Source organism: Ursus arctos, unplaced genomic scaffold, assembly GCF_023065955.2.
Source record: "Ursus arctos isolate Adak ecotype North America unplaced genomic scaffold, UrsArc2.0 scaffold_9, whole genome shotgun sequence".
Lineage (NCBI taxonomy): Eukaryota > Metazoa > Chordata > Mammalia > Carnivora > Ursidae > Ursus > Ursus arctos.
The window spans coordinates 47666092-47680309 of record NW_026623111.1 but is presented as its reverse complement, the minus strand read 5'-3'; the positions used below and the strand labels follow the sequence as shown (position 1 = coordinate 47680309).

Genomic DNA, 14218 nt, shown 5'->3' with positions numbered 1-14218 from the left:
TTAAAGGGTACAAACTTCAAGCTATAAGAAGAATAAGTTCTGGGCAACTAAGGTACAGGAGGATAATTATAGTAAACCAACTTTATTATATACTTGAAATTTGCTAAGAGAGATCATGAATGTACTCACCACGAAAAAAGAAATGGTAACCATGTGAGTTGATGGAACCATTAGCTAACAGTATGGTGGTAATCATTTTACAATATATGTGTATCAAACAAACACACTGTATACCTTAAACTTATACAATATTATATCTCACGTATATCTCAATTTAAATAATGGAATAAAAGAAAAATCTCCTAAGACATTTCAGCAATTTCAAAAGAAATTACCTGTTTTGTTTGTTTGTTCTATAGGGAAAAAGGCAAACAATTTCATGTTTTCTATATTCTTTGATTTTGGGCCATTTCTTGATACCCAATAAAAATCCCACCAAAATTGGAAAATTCAAAACATAAGATGGATGAAAGAATAATATGCTTATTACCTGTTATTATAAATCATAAAAGTAAGCTTCTAAAGCAAGGGTTGGTAATTTTTTCATGAAGGGCCAGATAGTCAATATTCAGGCTTTGTCAACCAAGAGGCAACTGAGGATGCTGTTTATATACTTAATGTCAAATTTTAAATGTAACAACTTACAAATATAAAAGCCATTCTTGGCTGACCGGCTGTAAAAATTAAAGGCAGCTAGACATATTTGACCCATAAACTATTGTTTGCTGAAGTCTGTTCTAATGAATCACAAAATTGAGCTTGATGATATATTTTTTAAAAAATTTCACTTATGTTAAATATACTAAAAACTCTAGACCTGCTTTTGGATCCTGAGGTTTAATATCTCTTCCTGTATATCAAAAGCAATTCCTACTTATACCAGCAATGTATATGTGTAAGATAAGAAAAATAAAAATAATTATTGGGAAAACCCTAAAAGATACTGGCTCACAGAAATATTTAAGATCAAAATAATTAACACATAAGGTACAAAAATATTTTCTGCTCTAAAGAATATTTCAATATAACATTAAAATTTAAAATTTTGTTAGTCAAAATTTCTAGCTAATGCATAAAATAAAGATAATAGGTAAATCTGGTTCACTATATTTGAAGATGTTAAAATTGCTTATGATGGCCCAATATTCTATTATTTACATAGACAAATGCTACCTTTTCCCTTAATCTCCAATGTCTCTCCCATCTTTTTACATATATTTCTTGTGACAATCAGTTATGTCTTTCTTTTATCAAAATTTAGAAATTGTTTTTCCCCCAAATGCTTAGTTTCCCTGACTTCTCTGAAATGTTTCACAATACTGGCTGTTATCTACTTTTGGACATTTTCTCCTATCTTCAATTCAGTATATCATCTTGATTCTGATTTTGCTCCTTGGATACTTCCTTTTTCCATCTCTATTCCTACTCACCATTCACAGATCCTACTCTTTACATTCCTCAAGTGTGGTAGACTGCTAATTGTATACAACACCTAATTCCTTATCTTCCTGATGTAAAAAAGCTAGAGTATGTTTTCCAGTCTTCCTTCCAGTTCAGGTGGTACCACTGATACTGTCCTATCAGATGGAAGGTGAGGAGAAGTGATGTAAGCCTCTTTCAGACCTTTTATACAAGAGCCTCTCTTTCTCAGACTGCCTGCTCGATGTCAATACTCAAGGTGACTGTGGAAATCATGTGTTGAAGTTGGTTGAGACTTCATCAGCTTGTGTCCTTCCATGAGGTACCACCATCAATTGGGCCATAAGTAAAAAAAAAAATAAATATTTTGGGGCTAAGCAAGTGCAATTTTAGGGGACGGGTGCACTAAATATTTGGGAAGGTTCATCCATTGTAATATAACTTCTTTTCTAAATTAATTCTAATCCAATAGATTAGAATCCGTCCATTCCCTTATAACCTCTTCACTTTTTTGTAACCTACATTTATAGGCCTGAGTCATCATTACTATTCTAGCCTTATTTATGATCATATCAACACACTTTTGATACCTATCACCACATTCAACTGAAACAGAATACAACTGGACTCATCTTGACAAGTGGACACCCGTCTCGAGTTTTGTTTTAGGTCCTATCAGTCTCTCAAATAAAAAATCACAGACATAGGTATCTTTAATCTTTATTTTATTTTATTTTTTTGTTTTCTAAAGAAAAATTTTAGGTGTTGTTTCTTTCTCAGAAGAAATTTTCACATTTTGACATTTTATTTTCAGAGCCACCTCTCAATATCTCATAATTATTTTTATTACCTCCATGTTACACATGAAGAAACTGGGGCATGAGCAGGTTAATTAACTTGCCCAAAGTCACATAAGCTTTTAAGTAGAGAAACTAGGAGTTAGACTCAGACAGTCTTGGCTCAGGGGTCTATGTGATTGGAACTATAACGATTACATTTTTAATAGAGTTAAAAAGTATAAGATGAGAAAATCAATCTTGAGATTTCTAAAAAATGCAATGAAAGTATTTAGTGGCTAAAATTAACTTTGAAAATGAATATTTTAGGTCCCTGTAAATGTGAAAAATCACAAAAATAGACTAGCATGAAAAATTAAATATTGCATCCTAATCATCCAACTCTTAGATTTTATAAAAGATGCTTTTAAAGAAAAGTACAGAGACCATTACTAAGTATGTCATCATTCATTTAAAAAACATAAATGTTATCATAAAATGATAATCATATTTTCCAGTATATACAAACAGGTTTTTAAAGAAAAACAGAAAAATATATATTTCTTATGCCATATATATATATATATATATATATATATATATATATATATCTCCACCCCACAGCTCCATAATATCTTAGAAAAGCTATTTCTAATACACATTCCATGTGTCTGCCAATAAAAATATTAAAGACTATAAGGTCAAGCCTACAAGAGAATAATTTTTGTTCATTATCCAAATCAGAGACTATTTTGATTTTTTTTTTTTTTTTGCTGTTAAACACATTTACCAACTGTCATGCTTCTGATTTGTGTCTTTTGTCTTACTATTGTAAAAACAAAATTAATGAAGTAATGTATTTATTTCTTAGAGACCAAAACATCAAGAATGATTTATGTTATGGTTGCTTTGCTATCCTGAGATATATGCCATTTATTTTTGAATAGGGAATTTTTGCTTACCTTCTTTTGTAGGACACAATGGAAAATGAATATAAACATTCCCTGTAGAGAATTGAATATGGTGAAGAGATACGCCATGATGACTGTGCTTTCATTAATATACATGAGTCCGAAGGCCCAGGTCAATCCTAATAGGCAGAGAAGAGCTATTGCACCTATAACCCATGACCTGTAGAGAGAGAAGAAAATTAAGGGTTATCAAATGATTGGTCTTTAATTAGCACAGTCATATCATATCAACAATACTGACACTGAAAAAAATGTTACGGTAAGTTTTATTGACAGAAAATGTAAGACAGGTGGTATAAGTACTTTAAGATTTTAATGGGGACTACAAGTTTTCAAACTTGAGGAGATATACATGAATGAGAATGTTATGAACACAGAAATTCATTTAAGCAAAAGCAGATTTGTACTATATTAAATTATTCATGTATTTGCAGCACATATGCAAATGATATGGAGATGTAATTATGGTGAATGGCAAGGGGGAAAAAAGTCTATAAAGCTATGGTAGTTTCCACCGGCCTCATTGTTATAATAACATTTGTTTGATTGGACTCTCTCTATTAGTGCTTCATCTGATACACTTTTATCCCATTTTTCCAAATTTCCTCTTTTTCCATAAAAATTTAAGTGTTTACTGACAATAACAGTGCTTGGATTTGAAGGAACCAGTATATGGAATATAAGTATGAATTTTAAAAGTTCTATTTGTCTGATTCTATAGTTATGTAAAACAAGCGTGATACAGTGGATGGGAAAAAATTGTTCCACTCTAGATCACAATCTGTGTTGTTTCAGCTTTTGGATTGCTGTCTTCTGGGTTAAGTTGGACTAGACTTTGAAAATCAGGCAATTGGCAGCTTTGTTGAAAAGAAGCTTAAATCGCAGGGCACCTTCATCTCTTTGAAGGGTCTGTAAACTCAAAGGAGAAAATGAAGCTGAGAATGGGATGGAGTGGTATGAACAAAGTAGGCTAGAATGGAAGACAATTCTCACTCTCCATTCCCCTAGTTTCCTCCAGCTGCCATTCGCAATAGTAATCAATGGGTGACAAAGTCCATATATTTGTGGCCATGTGTTATGCATTTACTTCAACACAAAATGAATCTTTCCAGTAGATGGGGATCCAATAAGTGAAAATGGAATTCTTCTCCACTCCTCGCTAAGTATATAGAACAGGACCAAACCAGTCTAGATCTCTATATACTCGTGAACCCACCCCTTCCTTTCCCAGCACACCCTTGAAAGAGTAAATATTTCTTTTCAGCAGACTATGCTCCTCCACTTGCATTGTCTAAGGAAGAAATATTTATGGGGATTGAAACTTTGCAAAATGAAGGGGTTAAAAGAAACCACACATGTATTTACCAAATCTGAAGCTGGGTTGCGTAAAGTTTTCAGAGAGCACTATGTCTTAAGAAAGATAGAGTCCCAAAGTAGTCAATTAGTATCAATGTCTTATGAAAATTCATCGTGATTATTTATTGTTTTTCTTCTACAACCATCAGCTACTATATTTCATATTCAAATATCATCTAAATTTAACATGTTCAATTTAAAACATTGATGTTATTGAAAAGAGAATTCCTAAACGAGGCTTGCCATTGCATGTAGCATGTTTGCTTATATGATTCAGAAAACAGCTTAGATATTAATATTTTATTCTATAATTAAACTGAAAAATATGGGAACTTTCAAGGTAAAGCTCTCAGCTTCTTACAGGCATTGGAAAAAGGAAAAATGGAAAGAATACCATTAAGTCAAGGTAAAATTGGTATTTCAATTTAGAAAGAAAATGATAGAATAAAATACTCAAGTCAGCTAGTATCTACTAGAAAACACATGATGGGCCCAAGAGTTAATGATATAAAAACTACAATGAGCCCAATTTCTAAAGAAAAAAAAATAAGCAAGAGCATGAAGAAGTAAGTGAAATGTCATTGGAGAAAATGAAAACAAAGGACTCTTCACCAGAAGAACAAACTGAAAGTCTAGAGTAAGGTCACCCATAGGTTGCCCCAATCTTAAGTTTATTGTGGCAGGACACATAGTTTAAAAATGTACAAAAGAAAAGAGCCCAAATATCAACATTTGAGTTTATTCTTATTAGATTAGTACAGACTTGTAGCTTTGTTTTAGAAATTTGAAAGATATATTCATAAAAAACAGGTCATTAATCAAGCGACATGTGTCAAAATTGAAATTTTGCATACATAAAATTGAATTTTTGAAGGAGACATTTTTTCCCTGTTTGGATATTTAAAATAGAAATTCATTAATATCCATTGCAATTGGGTAGCTTCATACTCCTAAGATCATTTGGAAGATACACGGCTAAATCACAAAATAATTTTAGATGAGCGATGTCCAAACAAACAACAGAAATGACGACATATGCAGCACAGAGGAACACATCACAATGAAAGGAGAAAGCTATTAAAAGCAAAACAAGTCTGTACCACATGAAGTTGCTATGATTGTGGCACTGATTTCAGGTGATATCCAATTAAAAGAGGTGAAGCAGAATTTGTTTTTGGCAGTACACCTGCAGCATATTTATTCTGCATACAAGTTGTATGCCTGATTATTTTCCTGCACAGTTTGCTCTTCTGCCTCAATGTGAATGACAGAAGCTCTAATGATTTTTCAGTACTGATCTGACAGCTGGTTCATGGGACCACACTGATAAATGGAATTTATCAGCCATTCAGGTCATTCTTACTTGATGAAGGGTCTGTTATCCTCATAGCTAAAGAATGCATAGACATAAAGACAAGAACACCAACATTAGCATTTTATGACAAAGATTTCATATGAAAAATATTCTCCTGGTCCCCAAAGGCCGCTGTACCCCACCTCCCTAAAAGGCATCATAACCTTCCCTTTTTATCCAGAAGGTAAATCCTAAAATCACCATGAGAACTTACATAACAAGGAATAAAATCAATTTTACAATACTGCAATATCCCTATGAGACTAAAAAATTCCATTTTTTCATCATTTGCTCATATTACTTGTGACTTGACAGAGACATTTATTTCTTAGAGATCGCATTTCTCTAGAGAATGAGAAATCTTATGAGCAACCTGGAAAAGGCTTGGGGCATACTTAAAATGACAGATTCATGTCACCTAAAGGTATCCTTATTCTGTACTATTAGTAGGTAAGATTATTTAATTATGGACAGTAAGTTTCTAAGTAATTTTAACTCGCAGATGATTGACCTGAGTTAAATCTGAACACTAAAGCCCTTTGAAAATAATCGATCCTGACTACTTTAAAATTCTTTCTGTTAGTGTACTAGGAAAAAATCTGAATAATCTTTTGTAGTAATAGAAGCAAACATACAGCACCTGTTCATTACCACTTGTATTAACTAACTTATTTTGTATCATTTTGATTAAATAAGATCGAAGAGCCAAATTAGTGGAGATAAGTTAGGGAACATTTTGGATCATCTTTTTATAAGCAGTCTGCTCAGTGAATTGTGAGAAAACAGCAAAGAAGGGAAACTGCTCTTTCCTCTTATCTCTTGCTAGGGGCCATAGTTTCCAATATAACACATATACAAATAAAGCTCTTAGACCCCAAATATGATGTATTTTTGAAGAGAGAACTACTAAAAGGAAACCTCACTTTACAAAATGATGAAAGAGTAATGAATGGAGGGAGAGCCTGGGATTTAAAGCCAGTTTGCCTGGAATTCACATCCTAGATCAGCCACTTAACTAGCTAAAGGCAACAAATTAATTAACCCGTGAATGTGTCAGTTTATACAACTATGAAATGGTGATAATTATACATAGGTTTCTTGTGATAGTGAAATTATATACTATGTAAAAGTGCTTAGAACAGTGCCTGACATATTTTTTGTACAGTAAATATTATATTGTTATTATTAAACTGTTTAAAGCTAGAGTAAAGTCACACTGAAAAGATAGAATCTCTCACCCAAAGAATAAACCACCAAATAATAAATGTTGAGTAGTTAAATTCATTTGAGGACATTTCAGGAGCAATATTATGCAGCAAAATAAATGTGGCGGAAATAGGCTTGTAAATGGAGCAGGGAATGACTAACTGTGCTGTCTAACATGGTGACTACTGGCCTGTGGGTTTATTTAAATTTAAATTCTTTAAAATGAAATAAAGTTTAAAATTCAGTTCCTTAGTCACACTAGTCACATTACAAGGACTCAAAAGCTTCAGTAGCTGCCATATTGGACAGTGCAGTTCTAGAACATTTCTGTGTTCACAGAAAGTTCTACTGGACATCGCTGAACTAAGACATTCAAAGAGGGTTTTAAGCCAGAAAATGGAATTTCAAGTGATATTTAAATAATGCCATGGATGTGTGAAAGGTAAGCAGAGAAGAATTTCTAAGAATTGATCATATTTAATAGTGGTGAACTGTTCCTAGAAAGAAAATCTTATATCAATATTGAAAAGTTATAGAACATAATAGAACAATATTTATTCCAGTATATCCATTCCCATTACATCAGTATATTCCATCTGTGATTCCAAGTTCATGAATGGATAATTATTTCTACCTTAATTTGTATATAGTAGGATATTGAGGAAAGAAAGTTTCAAAGGTTAGCATATAGGAACATGTGCAAACATGCTGTAAAAAATTGTACTGAGCTATCGAAATGTTTCAAAAAATAAAATGCAAAACTTGCACTGTAATCGCTGGAATGAGATGCTTTGCCATTAATGTGAAAATATCAAAAAAGGGTACAATTCAGCAGTTTTTGTGGGCAATTGTGGGAAAACGCCAGTTGTTCCACTCAATAACAAAGATTCTAATTCCAGCCTCACTTACAGTTAGCTATAGCCATGCATTTAAGCAGTGTCCACTGGGATGTGAACAGAAGTGAATTGTGACATTTCTGGGTCTTGCCAATTAAAGGACTGGAATTGGGCCTCCCTTGACCATTTTTTTCCCTCCTCCTTTGTTAGGAGAAAATGACAACAGAGCCTCAGACCCAGAAATGGAAGCTGTTTTTTGATGTGGAGCCACCATATTAGATTTAAACCACATTTACATAACCAATTTAAGCCACTATATTTTAGACTATTTCTTTTACAGTGGCTTAGCCTGTGCAATAATTAATAAAGCATGTTATCTTTTAGCTAAAGAATTACCAGTTCATATTTAATATAGAAATCCATGCTAATGGACAAAGAACCATTCATTAATTTTGTTTCCAGAATATCATAAATAATATACAATAATTCCAAATCTAAGCATCATTGCAGATTACCTATGTCAGTGCCTTCCATCATTTTGTCAGATATTCTGTTGGCTTAGAGGATCTAGTTTTATAAAGTCTCTCCACTAAATTCAAGTTAAATTGATAGTAATGTTGCCATCAGTTATGATGGCAAAGTTATATGCTATTGATTCACTGAAAAAATATATCTACAGAACTAGTCTCAAAGCTGAATAATATTCATTCTGATTTACCAATGAAAGTCTACTGAAACAAAATCTCATCCCAGTTGTGTGACTAAAACAATTTCACTGCAGTTATTTTAAGATCTTGGAAAAATATGGACACAAAGGTCTAAGACACTCTGGGCAGATTAGTAACAGGAACTTTCAGGTTGTCTTGTAAGTTGTAACTTTCTGAAAATGAAGGAAAATACCTTGTACATACAATTTTTAAGGAACAAATTAAAAAAAGAACCTTGTTTCTTTAGCAAATACATTCTCCTTTTGTCAAACATTTTATCTTATTATTTTATTCAACTAACATCTAAAATTGAAAGCTTTAAATATTAATGTTGTAAAATTATATTAAAAAGTGATCATTAAAATAAAGATAAGAATTTTTAGGGATCTCTGCATAGATTGATAATAATTATGCATATATTTATACATTCTATAACAATTTCAAAACACACAAAAGGGCTATTAAAATCTAGCCCCATGGAAACGTAGCTCAAAATACATCTTCAAGAGGATAGATTTGTTAGCCAAAACATTAACTTATACATACTAATAATACTATGATATAAGGATTCATAATAAGTGTATCAGTAGAGACAGATGATGAATGGATATAAACAACATGAATGAATCAAGTTAGTTCTATGATATTCTTTCTCTGATTTCAAGAGTTCAAAATAGAATTGTCTTTGGACATAATTTTTGATGGAAATATCTAAAATTCAAGATATAAAGAAGATAAGTTAAATAATATAAAACTTTCCCTTCTATTATATTTACATATAGATTTTTTTTTAAGTAGTGGAATAGGTAAGAGTGAAGGAAGATGGAGTGATGGAAGGCATATATATAATTCCCAAGCCAAAAGATCTAGTCATTAAGTCACAGAAGGTTAAGCAAAATGAATGGCTTAGACAGAATTGTAGATCCTGTCAACATTCATCCCATTCACCCTACCAATATGAATGTATTCTGGGATCCTCTGCTTCTGCTGGGTAGTTAGCTAATTATTGTTGGTAACTGAAGTGTATGTTTAACAGTGAGAAAGAGAGCTATCGCAGTGTATATAGATATACTGATTAGTACCCCAATATTTCCAGATTCGGTATTCAGCTGAATTTCCTTTCCCTGGTATAAAACTAATTATATCAAAGGAATAAAGACATTTCCCCTTGAACTTGGTTTGGGTTACCATAGGAATGATAAAGGTAATATCAGTGAATTTCTTTATTGTTGTTTTTTATGTGAGTGAATTTCTGAAAGTAAAATGTATTCTTCATTCTTCATATAAGGAAAAAAAGGTAATGATAAATACTTCTGCATTTGTACGTTAAGCAGGCTTTCCCTATTGGCCCTTAATCAGTTCTCAACTGAGGACTGAGAGGTTTCAGTTCCGCATGTTCTAAAAGTAGCTGATGGCAACGCAAACTACCGGACTTCACGTAGAAGTGATCTTTGAGACACTACTTTGCCAAACTACCAATCCAGAGGCCCAGTCTTTAAAAGAATTGAAAAGACAAGGCCTTTTAGACTACAATGTTCACAGAATAAATGAAATAGTGGAGAAGGGAAGGAAAGTAACACCTTTACTTGTACTAATTCCCTAGCAACAAATATTAGCAGGCGATGGGGGAAGAATGTTTTAAATGTGATATGTTGTTCATGTTTTAAATTCATCAGACACTTAAAAACCAGAATAGCCTGGCCAAGTAGCAACACCTAAGACAACATTAAGAAATTTGCTACCCAGTGGTTAAGGAATATTTAAGATAGCGTAACTCAAAAAGTAGTGATCAGAGAAAGATGTAAGTATTTCATATTTATACCTCATTGTGTTAAAAATGCTTGATCAATTAGTAACATCTAGGATAAAAATCATGACTGTTTTATATTTCTTTCAAATGTATTTTATATTAGTGGGGCTATACTATGCTAGAATTACATTCAACTCTCTCTCTTAACCGCCATAGGAAAATTAAAGAAAAGTCATTTAGAATATAATTCAACATTTCTGAGTAAAATATAAATAATGTTTCATTGTGGTCATATGTTTAAGTCACTAAGTATTAAAGATATAAAAAATTCTTAGAAAAATATGAAAGTCATATAACATAAACGTAGAAATTATCAACAGCAGAGAAGATGATGATATTTTAACTATGGATTTTATTGCTATTCAAGTATTACTACTAAAAGCTATATTGCTACATTTTGTTCATAGAATATTTATTAGGAGAAGAATGAAATGAGCCAAATAAATAAAATAAATAGCTCAGAATATATCATGAACATTTTCATTCCCATGCCTCAATGTCCCTATAATAATATTGCAGATTTGAGAGCATACACCAATATTAAATTTTTAATCACAGATTTCACACTGCTGATGAATTGGGTAAGTCTGAAATTAAACAGAATTGAGTATAATAAATCAGGATCAATAAATATTAAATCAATGACTGATAAAACTTTAATTATATTATCTTTACAACTCAGTGTTATGCAAATTTTTGTAACTCAATATAATAAGGTCAAAGAATTAACTTATATATGAAAGCAATTAAGGATATCAATTATGAAAGTGAATAATGACCTATTATATTGTACATATACAGCTACAATCTTATTACAATTTGGTATCTCCATCTACCAGATTTATAAAAATGACTTAGTAGGTTTCACACAAATAATCTCTCAAATTTTGGAATCCTATGTTGAAAGCAAATAACATCATTCTATAATTTATTAATTTCAATGTATGGAAGATAGTATAGGTTTTCCCCACTATCCAAGAGTAGAGTATTCCTATGAAACCTTTCATAAGCTCAAATGGTGTAAAGCAATGAAGCAGTTACATTAATTGATACGTAAAATTTTTTGAGCATTCTGAGACCCCAAAAACAATCTCTCTTGGGCTTTTTTTTTAAGTTTACTTATTTTTTTTTTAGTTATCTCTGCACCCAATGTGGGGCTTGAACTCACAACCCCGAGATCAAGAGTTGCACACTTTTCTGACCGAGCCAGCCAGCCAGGCACCCCTCTCCTAGGCTTTTCTGATACCTTAGGACACATCTTGCTAACAGATGTACAAAACAAATTGAGATGAAGCACAGATGCTCACGGACACAATGCAAAGCTATGGTGACTTGATGCTGCGATGCTGAGTATAGTTCCCAGGAAAGGAGCCTGACAGCACCACCCTTGTCAGAACGCGCACTGCCTCTATAACAGCTCTCTGCAAAACAGGTGCTGAATGCTATTTTAGCCTTTCTTTTTTCCCCATAAAAGCAAATATCCTCTTCAGGTTTTTTTCCAGTTAAGGAAAACAGCTACCAGTGTAGGCCTTTCGCAAAAGCGAAGTGGCTTAGTGAAAACTTTTGAAAAGTGGAGGATACCTGTATATCACAGAAACTGAAAGCCTTGACTTGTGAAGCAGTTTGCCTGAGTTTGAAGGCCAGCTGAGCCTTTTGCTAACTCTGCAACCTTCGGCTAATTATTTAACATCTTTAATCCTCACATTCTTTACCTGTGAAATGGGAATAAATACAGAACTTTTTTTCATAGGGCTGTTGTGTATATTAGATAAAAGGGCTTGGCACTCGTTAACACACAAAAAATGCAAAAATATAAAATTTTAGTATACAAAAATACTATATAAATATTTGCTGTTACAATTACTATTGTATACTGACCTTCTGACCTCAAAAAAGGGGTCAAAGGGGGAAAAAAATACAAACACAGTGATACATTAGGCTTCCTTTTAAGTGTTTTGGAAATTCTTATATTAAGTAGAAATCCAAAGGGGAGGAGGGAGTCACTGACTCTTCTGGAATTGATCCTTAATTTTACCTTTAAAAAGCCCTCAGTTTCGTTTAAATATTTCTTTGGGCTAGTAAATGCTATGAATTTTTACATTCTCAATTGAAATGGGGTATATCTGGATTCCTAATGAACATTAAGGTAGAAACCCAGCGCCCTCTGAATTACATAAGAAAGCAAAATTTAATTCGTAAGTATGTTGTATCCTCAGTGTCAAACAGTGCACTAAGGGACGGCAAAGTCTCACTAAGTGTAATCATTTGCATTAAAAGACATAAAATCATACATGAAATGTTCATGAAAAGTCACTAAGAGATATATGTGCTATAACTGGACTTCATTAATATTTTTTATGATTTTTTGAAAATTTTAAACCTTGAATAAGGAAGATGAAATAAATGATATGTATATAAAAAGAAATCTGTATTTCTTTTCTTTTTAAATTTTTTTTGATACGGAACGCTTCATGAATTTGCATGTCATCCTTGCGCAGGCGCCCTGCTGATCTTCTCTGTATCTTTCCAATGTTAGTGTATGTGATACCAAAGCAAGCACTGTATTTCTTTTCAATAATTTTTATCTTGTAATCAATGAAAACAATGGCTTTAGTCAGTAATATCTCAAGATCCATAAAATATTAGCAACGAGTTGAAATCTGTTCTTTATTGATACTTATAATGAAAACCGCAATGTTTCCTGGTTTAGTATCTGAGGGCCAGTGTTTTTTAGACTCACAGAGTCTTAGAATTTGTTGATTCTTTACAACGTGTGATGACTGGGCTGACCAAATTTTGTCATTGCAATGCGAGGAGATGAAATTCCTTAGGGAGTATCTTACATAATTCGGGATTTCTTTTTTCAACTTAGAAGATGAACAAACTTTTAAGTTAAGTAAAATAACTCAGGAAATTAATAACTTTTCTGTATTCTTGCCAAATGTGTTTTGACAGGTTGAATTGCTGTTATACTCTTTCTCATACCATATGGTATCATCACCTCTTGTTTCAACAACTTGTAATAGAAACATTCATCATACCCCTTCTGTGAATAAACACCTTATTATAAACTGCTTGTAAGAACAACTAAAACATAAAAAAAAAAATAAAAAGCACAACTGAGTATTTAAAACATGTCTGTACTTACTAAAGATTCCAATAAATGGAACCAAGGGAGGCACTGAAATACAACAGAAAGCAGACAAGTTTTATTTAATTGTGGACAAGTAAGGTAACCTTCATAAGCTTTAGTTTACTCACCACCACAATGAGTAAAATAACCTCATCAGGATCTTTTCAGAGTTAAATGGAACCAAGGAAAGAATAGTCAATGGCTCCTATGTTATCAGTTAGTAAGAGCTATCATTGAAAAGCACTTCGAATTCTTGAATTTTTCATTCATATGGAACAAAGTCCCTTGGTAAAGAATTTGAAGAAGTAGCCCCACGTAGATAGTGCACAAAAGTTACTTACTTCCACAGTAAATAGGCCTAATCAATGACCCAAGATCTCTACCACAACCTACTTTGAGTAAGATGTTGTTGTTTCCAATTAAATTTGTTACTAGGAATCTAAGCTTCTTAAAATTATGTCAACGAGAAAAAAAAATTGAGCAATATAAAAATAAATCCGATTTTGTAGATATATAAAAGCTCCAAATAGCAAAGTAAGAAATCTTAACGCGATCACATTTTAGGCCAAAGGGCAGCCTCAGTAAAGTACTAAGAATCAACATCAATCAGAATGTATTCTCTGATGATAATGAAATTAAGTTAGAAGTCA

The 14218-nt window shown here is 32.4% G+C and overlaps 1 protein-coding gene and 1 non-coding gene across 9 annotated transcripts in view; both read right to left on the bottom strand.

Annotated features, from left to right (window-relative positions):
- ADGRL3 (adhesion G protein-coupled receptor L3) overlaps positions 1-14218 on the bottom strand; it is a 788566-nt gene that overhangs the window by 43318 nt on the left and 731030 nt on the right. For all 8 annotated transcript variants that reach the window (XM_044387778.3, XM_026508964.4, XM_026508973.4 and 5 more), the window contains one exon: positions 3158-3326. In XM_044387778.3, the coding sequence (XP_044243713.3) occupies positions 3158-3326 (169 nt within the window). The remainder of the gene's footprint in view (positions 1-3157; positions 3327-14218) is intronic.
- LOC113262568 (U6 spliceosomal RNA) lies at positions 12889-12995 on the bottom strand. Its single transcript, XR_003318851.1, has one exon. It is a non-coding gene; the product is annotated as a U6 spliceosomal RNA (small nuclear RNA).